A 17,694-nucleotide genomic window follows, 5' to 3' on the forward strand; every position below is an offset into this window, starting at 1 on the left:
AAAGTAGACTTAGACTTCCGCTGTCCGGCGCGCGACGTTTGTTTTCAAAGCAGGACAAACTAGCTAGTAGCTTGACTTTTATTAAAAAGTGATTTAGCATTTGACATCGTGTTTATTTGCATTGTCGTCAACGTACATTGAGACATGAAAGTCCACACTACGCCACTATGGTAAGTTAGAGTAACGTTCGCTTCAAAAGTAGTTAACGTTAAATCCCTTTCTGCTGTCTGGTTTCTTCTTGTGAGCGTGTACCATTAGCAGTCGAGTTTAACGCCCATGATGCGCTAGCTGAATGTTTTCTAGACATTGGCAACAACGACAACATCTGCTCGTGCTCTGAATCCTACGTTAGCAAACGTAACTTTGTCGGCAGCTAATGTTAGCTAATGCCAGGCTAATAACCACCCTGTCAGCTGTAGCTAACGTTGACTGACATGTGTTGCTAATGTTTTAACTTGTGTCACTTTGTATTCAAAGGAGTGCCTTACAACAATATTGATGGGTTACTTAGATCGCCTGGAATGGATTTACCTTCTGAAAACATGTTCGATACTTATAAAGAGGAGATCTGGAAAGGTAGGACGTTGTTTTTGTCACATAAAAACATCCACAGCTACGCAAAGAGTGTCCATTATTATTCATTATAAATGTCCCCGCACAGAGCTGGGACCCTTGGATCCCGACTGGTTTGAGACACTGACGTCTCAAATGTTCACTGAGGATAATGTCTCCGACCAAGAAGACCTGTGTGGGAACCAAGAGGCAAACTTTAAAACACCCTTTGACAAAACTGCAGTTGACAGTCAGCTGTTGTCAACCCCCAAAGTGTTCAGACACAGTCGAGTTGTGTCACCTGAAACTGAGGATGAGCGGTCATTCACTGGTGAGCAGGGTCCTGTTTGAATAAAGTGGGAAAGTGCATATTTATTTAAGTCATTTTTTCTTTTACACACACTCATGCAAAGCAAAACAATGATGTGTATGAATGCTTGGGACATGGTGAATGAATTGTTGTACTACTTGTGTCTGCATTGAGAAGGTTTCTCAACGTTGCATCTTATCACGAATGTGTCTCTGATGAACAACCTAGAAAAAGAAGCTTTGCCATGGACGACAACCCAAAGTCCGTACTTGTTGTCAACAGTGGGGTGAGTACAACCACTCTGACATTTGACTATATTTTAATGTTATGTCTTAAGTTTTTACATATTTATTTCAATGTCATTAGGCACTTCGAGGGGCTTTTCAGTTAATGAAAAATAGTAATAAGTATAGATTTAATGTGTTTTCTTTTGAGAAATTATTCAACTAAAATCTATTCCCATACATTGTTAAATGAGTGTTTATGGTGATCTCGTGGCTGTAATTTTGCCGTAATCACTTGTACTATCAGTGTTACTGGCAGTTTGTGATGTCTATTGTGGTCTTCATAGGGTCCGAGGTGCAAAATATGGAGGTTTCCTTCCTCAGAGTCAGGACCGTTTTGGTGAGCTGTATTTCATTTGTTGAAATGTTGAATCATACCGTGATCATCTCTGGTTAATTTGTCTGCTTTTGTTTTTCTGCACAGATCTGCTTCTTACCCCACAAAAATCCCCAGTAAGTGTATGGACTAACAGATTTTTTCCAGCAAATGTATGTGAACATGCATCAATAGGTAACACTAAGTTTTCCTCTCTTTTTGTTTTTTGTGTGATACAGGTCACCTATGACAAGCAAATATCTGAAAGTCTCGGAGTACAGCTTCATCCTGACATATCATGGACCAGTTCTCTGAATACCCCGTCAGCTGTTCCATCCACCCTCATTTTGTGTAAGTAATTGACACAACTGTTTTTTGTTGTTGTTGTGGCTATATTTATCTAGATATGTGAATTGTTGAATAATTGTTTCTTCTCAATTTCATAGCTCAAAATAATGACAGTCCCTGTCAAGTGAGGTCTCCTGAGGACAAAAATGTCATTGTGAGTACTTTGTTAGCCCAGACATGCAGGACATATATCTGCTATTTGTAGAATGGAGATATAAAAGGGGCAAAAATGTTTTGCTTTTTCTACGTATATTTCATGATCTGTAATCTACTATGTGGCGTCCAGATCGTGTTCCCAGTTAAACATAATGAAGAAGCAGGACGGTTAATATCGCTTCTGTCCTTTTCCTTTCTCAGATTGTTCGGAAGCTTTTCCCCTCTCTTTCTAATGCATCCAGAGTTGGAAGAGTGTCACCCCAAAAAAATGACGTAACTGCCTTCCCCCAAGGTACAGTGTCTTTTTCTTTACAATTTCCTTATATTTGACACGGCTTTTGTATGCATAATTTCAAACATATTCTCATTTCTTGTCTGTAAGATGCTGTTTCCCCTGAGGCGGGTCAGAATCCAGAGGCCCATGACTCCCCCCCGGGTTCAATGAACCAGCGTGACCTGGATTGGAAACAGACACTACCAGACGCCATCGAGGATGGAGAAATTCGCAGAACCGTTGCGAGCGTTCTCGAGGGAGCTGAAAATGTTCTCTCCATATTTTTCACCAACAGTGGCTCGGCACTGAGGAAAGTCAAAACTGAACGAATCAAAAGAAAGCAAATGACTCCGACCGTGGAAGATGGCTGCATCTCCCCGGACGTCTCATCAACCACCAATGCTGTATCCTGTGAACAGAGAACAGCTGATAAGGAACCCGGTAGACCCCCCTCACCCCCACTGGTGAAAACTGTAGATGGTGGAATCACCCAGTGGTCTCCGTTGAGTTTATCTGATCTCCCTTCTTGTATTCTGCGTACTTCTTTCCACGATAGTGGTCCCGTTGTACAAGTGGAAAACAGTGTTTCACCAGAACAACTGCAGCGTGACTCGGCCTCTGGCCGGCTGGTAGTGAGGACACCTTTGAAACACACAGGCACTGGATTTACCAAGAAAAAGAGAAAATTTGTGTACACTGTTGAGACCCCCAAACTGCAAGTTCCAGGGAAAGACAAGCAGTGTCAGAGGATGGACTCGTCCCCAGCAGCTCCAGATCCTGGTAAGGCAGTCGTAGTGCATGTTAAGTGTAACAATGTTATAATAGATTATGTATCAAAGCCCTCTCTACAAAGTTGTCATTGCTTTCGTCATGTTTTTTCAGGGCGAGAAGTTAATGTGAAGCGGTCGCAAGCCCCAGACGAAGCAGACTTTCACAGCCCTGAGATGAACAAGATGCCAAAACAGGGAAATCTTGTCGACCCGACTCCACGTTCTCCTGTGCGAGCGAAAGTCCACGATCCCGACCTGTCGCAGCTCCGCAACGATTTTGTACAAGATTTCAGTCAAATGTCTGACCACTGTCAACTGAGTAAAGTACAAGGGGATACACCTGGAACCAGCTTCTCTCCATCTGCTTGTCTGTCAGCACTGAAGCGAGCTAAGCAGAAAACGACGCATGCAAACCCTCGCCGTGACCTCGATGACAGAAGACCAGTTTCTGACGCTCATGGGAGTCCGGCATCATTTGTCCTTCCCAGCTCGGAGATCAGTGGTCTGCAGTGGGCCGATAAAACAGGGACCCCTCCCTCTAGAATCATAGTGAACGGAAAAGCCCATTCTGATGATATTTTACAAGCAGCGGAAACGGATGCCATGCAGTCAGTCGGGGAGAGTCAGTCACTGGGTCCGGGCAGACAGCGGGAGCTGCACATACAGAGCACATCAGCGCGACGACCCAGCACTGCGAAAGAAGCTGTTGAAGGCGATAATTCCGACTCACTTAACGGTCAAGCTCGTGGCAATCTGCCAGAGAAAACCGCTGCTCTTCTTTCCGTCCATCCGTCTGGATTCCAAACCGCTTCAAATAGGAGTATACGCATCACTCCATCCAACCTGGAAAGAGCCAAACGTCTCTTTGAAGAGGCCGAAGGGGAAGGAACTTCCAGGGACCAGCCCGTCAAATGTGCCCGAGACTCTAAAGATGAAATGAGCGCGAGACCCGAGTCGATGAAAAATCCAACGACTAAGTCAAACCAGCCACTTTCTTCGGGTGAAGCAAATAAGGACACCGGGTGCCAGTTGACCGCTTCACAGAAGGCTGACGTGACGGAGCTGTGCACTCTCCTGGAACAAGCAGACACCCAGTTTGAATTCACCCAGTTTAAAACTGAAAAGCCCGAAACAAACTGTCAGGCCGATGCCACCTCTCCTCTAGAAGTTGACAACGAGCTCGACCCGGCCTTTCTCTCCGGTATAGATTTTGATGACAGTTTTAGTTCAGAAGTTGAAAAGCACCTCACAGTGGCTGTGGTGCCTGACGACGAAATGATCTCCGTTTCAGATGGTAAAACAAACCGCGAGACATCTGAGGTGACGAGTAATTCCACTGGTTTGTTGCTATCAAACACAATGAAAAAAGGAAACCATCCTTTTCCTGAGGAGGCGTCTACCTCTTCAAAGCACTTCTCCGCAGGCGGCTGTAGGGTTACGTCAGCTGAAGCCAAACACCGGGACGGAGCTGGTGAAAGGAGCCAGCTGCAGAACGAGAGTCCTTTAATGCCTGCTGCGGGATTTAAGACGGCAGGAGGAAATGTTTTGAGACTTTCTAAAGAGTCTCTGACCAGAGCTCGAGCTCTGTTTGCCGATTTTGAGGGGCATCCTGTGGCGAGTCAAACATCACCGGACAAGCAAAGCAGCGTGCATCAACCCACCGGTCCCCTTCTGCATCGTAGAGCGGACGCTTCTGCGTTCACGGACTGTGGTCATGGCACTGAGGGGGGGGTGAGGTGCTCTCTTTCCAACACGGAGGGCTCTCTCTGTTCAGATGAACAAGTCGCAGGCATCAGAGATGATCATTCTGCAAAACCTTTGGCGAACAGCAAGATGGACGCAACAACGCGTCAAAGCGGCTTCCAGGCGGCCCGTGGGAAAGAGACTTCCCTCTCAGCAAAGGCAAAGCGAGGGGCTCATGCTCCCTTCGGAGACTGCGACGCTACCGACCGCAGCGCCGGCTCGCCGGTGAAACGCGTGAAAAGCACTGGAGGCTCACACGTCCCTCATGAGGAAACCCGTCCAAAAGGTGAAGTTCAAGAGCCAATTAGTGAGTTTGAAAACATGAATGCTGGACCGGCTGAGAGCCATTCAGTGGTTGTACAACGTAACGAGGAGATGGACAATCTGGGTTGTACGAAGACACTGGTTTTAACAAATGCGGCTTCTCTCCGAGGAAACACCTGCCGTCAGCTTGAAGTTTCATCGCCCAAAAGTGGGAGGTTTCAGACAGCCAGCGGCAAAGCAGTAGCCGTTTCATCTGCAGCCCTAAAGAAAGCCAAATCTCTGTTAAGCGAATGTGTTGAAGTGGAGGACAAAGTCTTTGTGAAGCCAACCCACTCCAAGATGCCACTTCCTGGTCTGACGCCCCGGAATAGTGGATTTCTTGCAGCCAGCGGGAAGCAAGTGGCCTTTTCCTCTGAGGCCCTGCAGAAGGCCAGAGCTCTCTTCAGCGACATCACTTCCACTGCAGAGATCCCAGCTGCTTCAGAGGCAAAGAACGCTAACGAGGCGCGAGCCGAAAATACCGAGCAAACACATTGTGCTTTTACAGATACAGGCAGCGCAAAAGTCCACGTGTCACCGAGATCCCCGCTGGAAGCAAAACACCTTTTGACAGAATTCGATGGTTCTATTTCCGCCAGCGCTATGCAAGAAGCGGATGCTTTCTTCAAGGACTGTGGCGTGATGGATCGTGACGTTGGCCCGTCAGGAGAACAAGAGCAAAGGAAGGCACCGCTGTGCGGAAGGGGCGGCGAGAAGAAAGACGTTACAAAACGTAAAGAAGATCAGAGGTTGGAAATCAACATTTCTGTAGATCTTGGAAGCGCACACGCTGCGTTTGAAAAGGTGAACATGGGACTAGTTGAAAAGCATGAAAAGATGCTACATCCTGGCGACGGGGAGAACCACAGTGGCGTTTTTGAGAATACGTTGGATTTTTCCAACATTGTTGCTCTACATGCAAACTCTTCTTTGAGGGCAAAGAGCCTTTCTCCACTGGTGTGCACAGCATCAATGAACAGGAGTTCCTCCGGCATGAAGGAGTTGAGCAAAGGTGGTGGATTCTGTACAGCCAGCGGGAAAAACGTCTCCGTGTCTGATGACGCAATGACAAAAGCGAGGTCTCTTTTGAATGAAAATGCTACATTCGAGGACACTGGCAAACAACTGAAGCCAAAAGAAAACACTATTCCACCACAGAAGGGGGGGTTTCAGACAGCCAGCGGCAAAGCAGTAGCCGTTTCATCTGCAGCCCTAAAGAAAGCCAAATCTCTGCTAAGCGAATGTGTTGAAGTGGAGGACAAAGTCTTTGTGAAGCAAATCCACTCCAAGATGCCACTTCCTGGTCCGACGTCCCGGAATAGTGGATTTCTTGCAGCCAGCGGGAAGCAAGTGGCCTTTTCCTCTGAGGCCCTGCAGAAGGCCAGAGCTCTCTTCAGCGACATCACTTCCACTGCAGAGAGCACAGCTGCTTCAGGGGCAAAGAACGCTGACGAGGCGCGAGCCGAAAATACCGAGCAAACACATTGTGCTTTTACAGATACAGGCAGCGCAAAAGTCCACGTGTCACAGAGATCCACTCTGGAAGCAAAGAAAGCATTGACAGATTTTGCTGGTGTTGAATGTCATAATTCAAACTCATTAAGCCCACATTCCCTTAAATCAGATCTATCCAAAGTGAAAGGTGTGAAAATAACTTGTATTCCCTCCACATCCAGGGACCCGTGTAGTGCCCCTGAATCCTCTATGCAAAAAAAAGACACTGACGATGAAAAAAAAAGTCATCCAAATCAAAGTGTCCCTCGTTGCATTTTTATCAAAGAGCAGGAACATTCATTTAGTGCCAGAGACGGTAAAATGACCCCACCAGCATTGGGCAAGCTTCAGGGCGGCGCTGCAGAGGATGTGTTGGACTGCGAAATAAAACCGGCAAGCAGCAGGGAGAGATCTGAGGTGAAAAGGCCACAGGTGTCTTCAGTTGTTAAGTTTCAGTCTCTTAACCTAAGTGGGTGCACTGAAACCCAGCAGAAGCTGTTTGCCCAGGAAGCCCTGGACTGCACTGAAGCTTTGTTAGAGGACGAAAGTCTGTTTGGCCAAAGTCTCTCAATGACTTTAGAAAACGCACCACTGCAAGAAAACCCCAAATCCAGTTTCAGATCTGCAGAGCAACGACGGAGGCCGGAGAAAAGGTCAATAGAGGAACCGGAGATGCCTGGTAAGTGTTTAATACTCCTTTTAAGTGGTATGACACCGCACAGATTTTCTCAAAATTGTATCTAATCTGAATTATTTAGCGAATAATTATTTCACTGCGATCATCTGTGGACACTTTAATTCAAATAAATATTCCCACATTTCGAATAAACCATCATTTTGAAAGGAGGGATGAGGCTTGTGTGTTAAGATGTGACGCTCTTTGTCACAAGCTCAACTGTTGACCCTTAATCCTTTCCTGACTGTTATGAAATATTCCAGGTCAGCCTCCCCTGAAAAGACGATTACTGGAAGAATTTGACAGAACTGCTGCCGGTCCAAGTTCAACACTCCAGCCCGAAAAAAGTTGTCCAAATGGTAAAAAATGCAAAAGAAAATGCGTATTTGTTTGGTGACATCACTGATCTGTAATTGTTTCCTATTGAAGGTGTAATAAAAGACAGACGGATTTTCAAGTACAACGTCTCTCTCCATCCAAACATCACGAGGCCACGCACGTAAGTGGCCTGCGATTTCTTGGCCATGTTTTCCAGCGGCTCACACGGTTTTCAGCTCTTCGACATGTGACCCTTTGTGTTGCAGCAGTGGGAAAAACAATGTGGAAACCAGTTGGCAAAATACAACCCCGATGCAGCACTCCACCCCGGGAGAAAGCAGAGCGGCACATTCCAAGAAGCCAGCGTTTGTTCCTCCTTTCCTGGCAAATGCAAAGACGGAGAGATGCAACAACGCAATGCTGAAGGACAACACGAGAACACCTTCCGCATTTGTTCCTCCTTTCAAAAAACAGAGAGCTGTTGTCCAAGAGAGCTCCTTCAGACCACTGGTGGAAGAGAAGGAGGATAAGCATCATCGTCTTTTCAACAGCAACACTTGCATAGCGGCCACTAAAAAAAAACAATGCACTACAGAATTAGCTGGCAGCAAAAGCGAAGAAGACAGTGAAACCGTGGCCTCCGCTGACAATAAGAATGATGAAAAGGTCAATAATTCAAACCTCCCCATTGGCTGTGGATCAGAGGGTACTTCTGCAAAGACATCACTTGGGGAGGACTTGTTGTCCAGATGCCAAGGTGCAGTAAATGTTTTGGACCAAATCATACATGTAAAGAACTCTGCATACAGTAGCTAGACTAATGACGCGTTAATGGTCTTACAGACACATTTCAGAATCTTCCCAATGTTGAGCTGGCGCGAGATATGCAAGACATGAGGATCAGGAAAAAGAAGCGGCAGACCATCCGACCTTTGCCGGGAAGTTTGTTTCTCACCAAAACCTCCGGAGTGACAAGGATACCGTTAAAGGCTGCAGTCCATGGAAGGCCTCCTGCAAGATACACTCCGCAACAGGCAAGGCCCTGAGCCGCCATGTCGGTAGATTCTGTCGTGTAACGAGGTGACTGTCACGTATAAAGCTTGTTTTTCTTCTTCAGCTCTATAGACATGGAGTTCATCAGCATGTGTGTGAGATCTCCAGTGAGACCGCCGAATCTTTTCGCTTCAATTTGAAGCAGTTCATCAAACGGGAAGCTTTGCTAGACGGAGGAGGTGTTCAGCTCGCTGACGGAGGATGGCTGATCCCCAGCAAAGACGGGACCGCAGGGAAAGAAGAGTTTTATAGGTATTGTTGGCTTTTGGTTGACTTTAAATCCGGCTCTGTAATGTCACGCCTAGTTTTTCTGAAACGAGGTGTGATTTGCACTGAATAGCATCCTTTATCCACGCTGCCCACAGAGCTCTATGTGACACTCCGGGCGTGGATCCCAAACTGATCAGTGACGGTTGGGTGGACAATCACTACCGATGGGTGGTGTGGAAGCAGGCGTCCATGGAAAGATCCTTTCCAGAAATGATGGGCGGCCTCTGTCTCACCCCCGAGCAGGTTCTCCTGCAGCTAAAGTACAGGTAGGTTCATGTGTTCCTGTAAGTTGAAGTTCGTTTTAACGAGCTACCCGCACAATGAATGCAAATCGTTTACAATTTATTTTCTGTTTTGTTCGTACACACAAGTTCATCAAACAATTCAATGTAATCTCCATTCCCTTTTTGTCAGGTATGACGTTGAGGTGGACCACAGCCGCCGGCCGGCTCTGAGGAGGATCACGGAAAGGGACGACACAGCCGCCAAAACCCTGGTCCTGTGCGTCTGCGGGGTCGTCTCCAGAGGTCAGTCCCCCAACAGACAGAGTTTCGACGACTCAAAGACGCCACGAGGTGCCGACGCCGGCGGAGGGAATCCATCGGCAGTTGTCTGGCTGACGGACGGATGGTATGCCATTAGAGCCCAGCTGGATGAACCCCTGACCGCCATGCTTCGTAACGGCAGAGTCGCCGTCGGCAGCAAACTGATCGTCCACGGGGCTCAGCTGGTGGGATCGCAGGAAGCATGCTCCCCTCTGGAGGCACCTGAAGCTCTCATGTTAAAGGTACTTTCAGGAGCAGCCGATACAAGTCATTGTATCTTTCAACCAGGCGATCGTGTAAATTGTTTATTGTGTTTGTTTCAGATCTGCGCCAACAGCAGCAGACCCGTTCGATGGGATGCGAAACTGGGGTTCCACAAGGATCCGAGGCCCTTCCTGCTTCCGCTCTCTTGTTTGTACAGCAGTGGAGGACAAGTGGGATGTGTGGACATGATTGTACTGAGAAGCTACCCTATCCAGGTGGGATTAGGCCCGTGTCGACATATTGTTACTGTACATCATGTACCCCCCCCCCCCCGCTTTGACTGTGTTCTTGTCACGCCGTGCAGTGGATGGAGAGGAAACCGGAAGGAGGCGTTGTCTTCCGATCGGTTCGCGCCGAAGAGAAAGAGGCGAAGCGATTCAACGGCCTCAAACAAAAGGCTATGGAGATCCTATTCGCAAAGATTCAAGATGAATTTGAAAAGGAGGACAAAGGTAGGACTCGTGATTTCACCACGTTGGGTGCAGGTTGAAAAGGAATCCGTTTTAACACAACTTTCATCTTCAGGTAATGACAAACCTCAACGCAGGAGGCAGGCGATCAGTCGTCAGGCTATTGCAGGTCTTCAAGCTGGAGAGGAGCTCTGTGAAGCCGTGGGGGAAGACCCAGCTCACCTCGAGGTGAGAAGAGATCCACTCAACAAATCGCTCCCTTAATAACGCTTGTGAGCGGAGCTTTAATCACTGCTCCAACTCCCATGTGCAAGGCTCTCCTGAGTGAGCAGCAGGTGGAGACCCTGAACACGTACAGGCGTTGTGTGATGGAGAAGAAGCAGGCGCAGCTGCACGATCGCTTCCAACGAGCTCTAGAAAGTGCAGAGGCCAGCGAAGGGAGCTGTCCCAAGCGAGAGGTCACACCTGTGTGGAGGCTCGTTGTCGCTGACTCCAGGGACCAACGCGGCAGGGGTCTGTTTTTTCTTTTCTTTGTTTTAGATGTGCTGTGGTCATACGTAGTATACAAAACATTGTGTTTTCAAAATACTGGTTTAACGTTGTTGTTGTTGTTTTTTAGTTTACCAGCTGAACCTTTGGCGACCCTCCTCGGATCTCCAGGCTTTACTGAAGGAAGGCCGTCGATACAAAGTCTATAATCTCACCACTTCCGATGGAAAGAAACACAACGGCAGCTCAAATGTTCAGCTGACTGGGACAAAGAAAACCCAGTTTCAGGACCTTCAGGTAACGTAGAAACCAGCTCTCCTGACTCTGTGTCCATGTGGATACATTAATTATAGACTCGGACAGATGATGGAAATCATTTAAATGATGTAATACTTCTACATCATCCAGGCTTCTCGGGAATGGTTATCAACCCGTTTTCAACCGAGGGTCTCTGCCTGCTTTGTGGACCTTCAAAACCCAGAATTCCAGTCGCTGTGTGGAGAAGTTGATCTCACAGGATTTGTGATCCAAATAGTGGATGGACAGGGTAGGTTAACTTCTTTTTCCTCTGCCCAGTTTCTGCCATAACTGCTGTTCATGGTTTCTTAAATACTTGCTCTTGATCACAGGTTTCTCTCCTGCATTTTATTTGGCCGATGGGGAACTCAACTTTGTCAAAGTTCGCTGTTTCAGCAGCTTTGCTCAGTCCGGCTTGGAGGATTTGGTAAAACCACGTGTGCTGTTGTCTCTGAGCAACCTGCAGCTGAGAGGCCAGTCAGCATCGCCCACTCCGGTTGTGTACGCCGGGGATCTGACCGTCTTCTCAGCAAACCCCAAGGACGCTCACCTGCAGGAATCACTCAGCCAAAACAAAAACCTACGTCAGGTACGGCAGTGAAATCCCAAACCTGTAAAGCAGCTGTGTTTACCATTCAGTCTTAAGATGACTCTGTCAAAACTGCATCAGCTTTAATTCCGTCTAGGAAAGGATGCCGCTTCTGGTGGGAATAGCAATGTTGTTTGTTATGCAATGTTAATTTACTCCACCTCCTCGGTTTGGATACAATAAAATAGTAAAACGACATAACCTTTTACTTTTGTCTTGTGTTTTCAGAGTCAGGAAAACTTCTTTTTAATTGCTGAAGAGACACTTTCACGTTTAGTCCAATCTGACGGGCGGAGGCCCCTCTCTTCTCCGGCGCTGCACACACGAACCCCAGCGCTTGCTACGTCCATGATACAAGACACAACAGCAAGTGTGAGTGAATGTACTTCCTGTTCAATTCATCTGCTCTCGTGACCACTTGATATAGATTTAAAAACAAAGAATGTGTCCTTCTTATGCAGGGGGCTTCTCAGCAGCTTGTCAGAAGCCGCGGTACCTTCACACCCGTCAGCAGGAAACCTCCCGCAGCAAACTGTTCAACAGAGAAAGACGCCGGCAGCGTGAAGCGGAGGAGAGCTTTGAACTACCTGTCTCACATACCGTCTCCTCCGCCGCTCCTCAATCTGGGCTCGGTGGCTTCCCCATGTGTAAATAAGACATTCAACCCCCCTCGCAGGTCCGGGACACCAAGCACTTTAAAAACTGTACAGACTCCAGCTCACAAAGCTCAAAAAGTCGATTCACCGGTGGAGGATGAATGGGTGAACGACGAGGAACTGGCCATGATCGATACTCAGGCGTTGCGGGTTGGTGATTTACTGCAGGTACATAAGACTGTATGATGGCGAGCACACTTCAACTTTTATAGAACTGTACAAATCAACAAATGTAAAGGCTGCATTTGGGATATATTTTGTGGTTGTCGTTTTCCCACTGAACAAATTAAAAAGGTGAAATCCCTTCAGGTTGGTAAAATCATGTTGTCGCTTTAAACGGATTTCATGCTTCTCTTATAATCTCTGTATAATTTTTCTTCTAGTCGACCATGAAGTTCATCAAAGTGAACTACAACTTAGATTTGCATTCCTGCAAATGATGTATATGATCCCCTCTAAAAATGTTTATGTATTCTGAACAGCAAAGTGCAATTTTTAACAAACTAAGGCTCATGGTTGTTATTTAAAGACAAATAAGTACTACTTTAAAAGTACGGTAAATGATAGAAAACTTACATTTTCTTCTGTAATGTACATAAGACTGTTACCATTACTAAAGGGCAGGGGTGTTCAACTTCAATGTAAAGAGGTCTGGTTAGAGAAGATTCCTAGACGCAAAGGTCGAAAGATCATAATGTGATTATTTAGTGTGATTAACTAGAGGGATAGTTGTATCAACATCTACATGTAATCAATACACGACTAACCAATCCAATGAATTCAGTAAGACATATTTGACTTTTCTAATATCCAAGCCCACTTCCAGTAGTATGGGTTTTCTTTCCAAAATAAAAATAACCTCTTGTTTATATGTTGAATACAATCAAACGTTAGACCTATTGTGTCCCCCTCCAATCCAGCTGGGGGCGCTGTCGCTCGCATGGCCAATCGGAGCTGAGCAGCCGGGTCACGCTTTCGATCCCAGGAAGAAGAAGAAAAAACGTCACTTCCGTAAACACTGGCACCTGGCATGTGGAACTTGTGTGCCGTTTGATTTTCGTTAATGTCGCTTTTTCCATCATTTGTGCGTCTCGAAGATATACGGTGGGTGATGAATAGGGACATATACTGTATAATGAATATCAACGTAGCACACATCTTACCGTAAAAGAGTTGTGTTTTTCGCCGTCTTCCGTGTAGCTCGTGAGGTCACATTAGCTAACCTCAATGTTTTCGTTAGTTTCATTTTCAGCCAAATTGCACTGACGTAGCTTAGCTAACTTTACTTATTTAACTTCAAGCTACACACGTTTACTCAATCCTAAAAAGTGTTAAATTCATCCCTGACCATGCGTGTTGTTGTCCATCGCAGATGTCTCACACCGGATCCTCTTCCACGACCTCTGGCATTGAAAACCATCCCGTGAGTTTGAGAGGAAGAACAACGAATGGAACAAACGACTCTGCTGACAAAGCCGCTAAATTAAAGCGTAATGTCTCCAGCAGCCCAGACAGAGCTGTGAGGGAGCGCGCGTTAAAGCAGGTAGGGCTCACCAGCACCTCCTTCATCGGGCCGGCGTTTCCTCCTTCAAAGCCTTCAAAGTCAACCAAGCGCAAGTCTGATTTTGAAAACACACTGAGTGAGTTTTACAAAGAGCTTGAGACGATTGACGCACCTGATGGTGCTAACGATCACTCTGGGAAAATAAACGCAGGTTTTGTTAAAGCACCCACACCTTCAAAAACATCTTCAGGCAGACAAATCCGCAAGGGAAGCGATGAAGTAGTTTTTAACCCAAACAACCGCGCAGGTCCAGAGGGCTACCAAGAGGGCCGTGGGCAGAAACAGCCATCCTGGTCACACTGGTATCAAAATGAGCCATACTACCCGAGAAGACCGAGGCCACCCGGTCCATCCCAAAGTCCGTGGCACCATCCCCAAACACTGAACCAACCACCAAACCCACGCTTTCATAGACCCCCATTCCATCGCCCGCCACCTCCAGCTGCGTTCCCAAATCCACAAGGCCCACCATCGACTGCAAATCACCACTGGAGCGGTTCAGGCCCGACTAACCAGTACCAAGAGGAGTCGCATTTTCCAACGTTTTCTTGCTTTCCACCTCCAAATGTGAGCGGTCACCCCCCTCGGGGCTTTTATGGAGATTCTCCACACCACTTTGACAGCGACGAGTGGGCTTGTGGCTATCAAATGCACGCCAATAATGGATGGTCTAGAGGAAGAGAAGAACAATCCTCTCACGGGGTAGAAGATTATGACCGATCCCAGAGATACGACTCCGAAAACGACCCGTGGGATAATCATTGCCCGCCTCCCACCAACACGAACGCATTCCATTCTTCCCCGGTGCTGATCTTGATGAGGGGATTACCAGGATCTGGGAAATCAACACTGGCCAGGTGAGTCTTTGTGTAATCATGTCTCAGAAATAAACCATTGTCAGGTTAAAGAAGTCTAAAGCTCCCAACTCTAAACTTAAAGTATAATTTCCAATGCACACTTTATTTTCTTTGTCACAGGGAGCGGCTCGCCGAGAGTCCCGATGGGTTGATACTGAGCACAGACGACTACTTTGCTTTCAGAGATGGGTACCGCTATGAACCAGGCCTTCTCGGTGCAGCACATGAGTGGAACCAGAACAGAGGTATCGTCTCCTTAAAGGCTCTGAAGTCTTTGATATTATAAAAGTTATTCCAGGAAGGTGTTTGTGTCTAATTTCCATCAGGGGAGACTAACGTGTTCCCTCCACAGTGAGAGAAATTCCTGAATTATATGAAGAGTAGTAATGTTGGACAGAAATGCTAGTTCAGTGCCTCTGCCTGTTTGGAAAACGTCATCCCCACCAAGTCCCACATAGGCCCCTTTTCAGCTAAAACAGCAGATGCATTATGAGAGAATCAAGTTATCTTCAATATTTCACATGACCAAATGACCACAAATATCCCAGGAACTTGTGAAGTATAACATAGATTTATATTTTTTGGTTAACGATCAAGGTTGTTGTGAACTCCTAAAGCATGTTTTGCCCATAACTGAATAAAACCAATTCCAGTTAGCACAATTTCACACTTGAAAAAGTCTAAAAGTCTGAAATTATGAAGTTCTGATGGACGTTATAAACTGCAACTCATCAAAGGCATCCAACAACAACGCAATAATTGAAGTTCTCCCAATGCAAAGCATTTACAAAGTGTCACTCGCTATTTTGTTTACATCTGCTTCTTCATTTTATCAAGCTTGGTGGCACTTTGCTCCCTCTAGCTCGATAATAAGTGTGTGCGTGTATAAGAAGTGTCTCCCGGTGTGTGTGTGTGTGTGTGTGTGTGTGTGTGTGTGTGTGTGTGTGTGTGTGTGTGTGTGTGTGTGTGTGTGTGTGTGTGTGTGTGTGTGTGTGTGTGTGTGTGTGTGTGTGTGTGTGTGTCAACTAACGCATTTTTTAAACGCCTGCAATCTCAGCTCGTCTTGAGGTGGATGACTGATGCGAGTTGATGGTGACTGTTTTTTTTTTTTTCTCTTTAATTCTCTTTCAGCTAAAGATGCTATGCGTGATGGCCGGTCTCCCATAATTATTGACAATACAAACGTCCAAGCTTGGGAAATGAAGCCATATGTCAAAATGGTGAGTATGGGATTTTAAACATAATTGTGTGATTGATTATTGATTACTACACCACCTTCATAGATCCTAATTAGATTTCCTATCATTCTAACAGGCCGTGGAGAGTGGATACAAAGTGGACTTTTGTGAACCTGAAACCAGCTGGAAGTTTGATTTTTACGAGCTGGAGAGGTGCGAGTACAATTCATATGTTCTGGCATCAACATTTAATATATGAATACTAACATTGCCACACTGCACTGTTTTCCTGCAGGAGGAACAAGCACGGCGTTCCACAGGAGAAGATCGCACAGATGATGGATCGCTTCTCCTTTCCAATATCTGTAGACATCGTCATGAGTTCACAGGAGCCGGTTCACGTGAACCAGAGACTTCAACCAGAGCAGCCACCGATGTTGAGGAACAACAGAGAATTCCTTTAGTTATTCACAGGAACCAGCTACATAATTCGCCTCAAAGACCCAATCCTTTGTAACGAAGTTAATGTTGTTGGCCACCGTTTCTATGTGATTTTTTTTATCTGTTTATTGAATATTTTAAATTTATGTAAAAGAAGAAAAAAAAATCTATTTTTCTGAATACTTTTTCTTAATTAAACTTTCACATTTAAATCTACTTTAACTACTACTACTCTTTTTTTCTTTTCTTTTCTTTTTTTATCTAACGATTTTTAATTCAGATTTTCCAATTTGCAGAATGTTTGTTTCAAACAAAAGACATCATTATGGAAAACTCCAAAAAAAGGTCGTTTTCATCTACCTCAAAATCAGCAAAAAACTGCTACAAGGCGAAGAGTGTTGTTGAAAGACCAATTTCAATTCCCGTCCCAAGAAGAGCCAAATATCTTATTTCCTGTGACAAACTGTATGTTGTGATTGGGAGTTCTTCCACGTGAGTAATAAGCATCTATATTTATATATGTTGAAAGTTTCTTTCATAACTGGATTTGGATCTAGTGTAGAATCGCCTGAAACAAGGAAAGGTTCTCACATTTTTGCCATCTGCAACTTCACCGCTAGATGCCACTAAACCCTTCACACTGGTCCTGTGAAACGAAAGCCAGGTGCCCCTATGATCACAGAATAGGCTTTGCCCATGTGAGGTTCCAAATGTGTTTTCAATGTAAATGATGACGGACAAAATGCAGCCGTCTGTCTGTACAAACGTTTATCGGAAGCTTATTTGAAGCTGTCTTTCAGACAATTCCAGTCAATATGTTCCAAAGTTATGATAATTCAGTGTCATATTCCCTCCCTGAAAGTCACTGACAATGATAAACCTACCGAAAGTACCGAAAAGATGAGCTGATCAAACACACGGGGCGCACATTCAAATAGGACCCCCTTGGTTTCGTGCCCTCACTTTGCTTCTGTGGTATTTCTCTGAATTCAACTGTCTCCTCTTGACACTTTCATCTTCACAGCTGTGCTTTTTTTTTTTTTTTTTACCTTTTATGACTTTTTGTTTTGAAAGTGTTTCACTCGCACAGACGCTGTGTTTATTCTGAGGAGCTTGCATTTGTAATGACAATGAAAGTAGAGTTTGGTGACCTTAACTATTGGCAGCCATTACCTTTGTTGTTTGAAGGTTGGCTGCACCACGCAAGTGCTTTTGTCTTCAGTTTCCTGTTTTTTCTCCGGAGGGTTGTTTACACGGCGATGACCTTGATGTACAAAATCTGGTGCTAATGTGCAAGACAACTTTTAGTGGATAAGGAAATGATGTGAATGAAATTTTGTTTTTTTGGGGGGGCATTTTACCATAACTGAATAGAATCTCAAAAGGAAAAATCCAATCAGTGTGCAAAAGGTTTTAGTGCATATTCTGCTAAATATTATGGACGGTCAAATTATAAAGAGAGCGATGCAGGAAGACCAGAGTGGGATTTCCAAATACATTTTATTACAGTAGATAAAAGCGTATGAGGCCTTGGTCA

The 17,694-nt window shown here is 45.6% G+C and overlaps 2 protein-coding genes across 3 annotated transcripts; both read left to right on the forward strand.

The window, feature by feature from the left end:
- The first annotated feature begins 5 nt into the window (after positions 1 to 5).
- On the forward strand, positions 6 to 12,425 carry brca2 (BRCA2 DNA repair associated). 2 transcript variants are annotated; one of them, XM_040187115.2, is made up of 27 exons: positions 6 to 170; positions 478 to 576; positions 662 to 883; positions 1,091 to 1,148; positions 1,434 to 1,486; positions 1,571 to 1,599; positions 1,702 to 1,813; positions 1,909 to 1,964; positions 2,168 to 2,258; positions 2,349 to 3,020; positions 3,123 to 7,229; positions 7,490 to 7,585; positions 7,656 to 7,725; positions 7,811 to 8,301; positions 8,388 to 8,578; positions 8,662 to 8,849; positions 8,963 to 9,133; positions 9,282 to 9,654; positions 9,736 to 9,891; positions 9,981 to 10,128; positions 10,202 to 10,314; positions 10,401 to 10,599; positions 10,706 to 10,872; positions 10,984 to 11,122; positions 11,205 to 11,461; positions 11,690 to 11,833; positions 11,923 to 12,425. In XM_040187115.2, exons 2-27 carry the CDS (start codon positions 522 to 524, stop codon positions 12,301 to 12,303), a joined length of 8,739 nt encoding a protein of 2,912 aa, XP_040043049.2. In that variant the 5' UTR covers positions 6 to 170; positions 478 to 521; the 3' UTR covers positions 12,304 to 12,425. The 2 variants fall into 2 exon arrangements, with proteins under 2 accessions (XP_040043049.2, XP_040043058.2); XM_040187124.2 differs by having other exon boundaries at positions 7,814 to 8,301.
- A 612-nt stretch (positions 12,426 to 13,037) lies between these two features.
- On the forward strand, positions 13,038 to 16,373 carry n4bp2l2 (NEDD4 binding protein 2-like 2). The gene is made up of 6 exons (XM_040173423.2): positions 13,038 to 13,221; positions 13,490 to 14,538; positions 14,659 to 14,783; positions 15,670 to 15,758; positions 15,853 to 15,929; positions 16,012 to 16,373. Exons 2-6 carry the CDS (start codon positions 13,490 to 13,492, stop codon positions 16,178 to 16,180), a joined length of 1,509 nt encoding a protein of 502 aa, XP_040029357.1. The 5' UTR covers positions 13,038 to 13,221; the 3' UTR covers positions 16,181 to 16,373.
- Positions 16,374 to 17,694: the final 1,321 nt, after the last annotated feature.

This window comes from Gasterosteus aculeatus, chromosome 1 (genome assembly GCF_964276395.1).
Source record: "Gasterosteus aculeatus chromosome 1, fGasAcu3.hap1.1, whole genome shotgun sequence".
Taxonomy (NCBI): domain Eukaryota; kingdom Metazoa; phylum Chordata; class Actinopteri; order Perciformes; family Gasterosteidae; genus Gasterosteus; species Gasterosteus aculeatus.

What these genes read in the sequence shown, in the direction of transcription:
- brca2 (XM_040187115.2), top strand. Translation starts at nt 522, where the DNA reads ATGGATTTACCTTCTGAAAACATGTTCGATACTTATAAAGAGGAGATC. An exon ending in CTGAGGACAAAAATGTCATT is followed by an intron (nt 1,965 to 2,167) that starts GTGAGTACTTTG and finishes TTCCTTTCTCAG; the next exon opens with ATTGTTCGGAAGCTTTTCCC. An exon ending in CTCCTGCAGCTAAAGTACAG is followed by an intron (nt 9,134 to 9,281) that starts GTAGGTTCATGT and finishes CCTTTTTGTCAG; the next exon opens with GTATGACGTTGAGGTGGACC.
- n4bp2l2 (XM_040173423.2), top strand. Translation starts at nt 13,490, where the DNA reads ATGTCTCACACCGGATCCTCTTCCACGACCTCTGGCATTGAAAACCAT. An exon ending in TGAGTGGAACCAGAACAGAG is followed by an intron (nt 14,784 to 15,669) that starts GTATCGTCTCCT and finishes ATTCTCTTTCAG; the next exon opens with CTAAAGATGCTATGCGTGAT. An exon ending in GATTTTTACGAGCTGGAGAG is followed by an intron (nt 15,930 to 16,011) that starts GTGCGAGTACAA and finishes GTTTTCCTGCAG; the next exon opens with GAGGAACAAGCACGGCGTTC.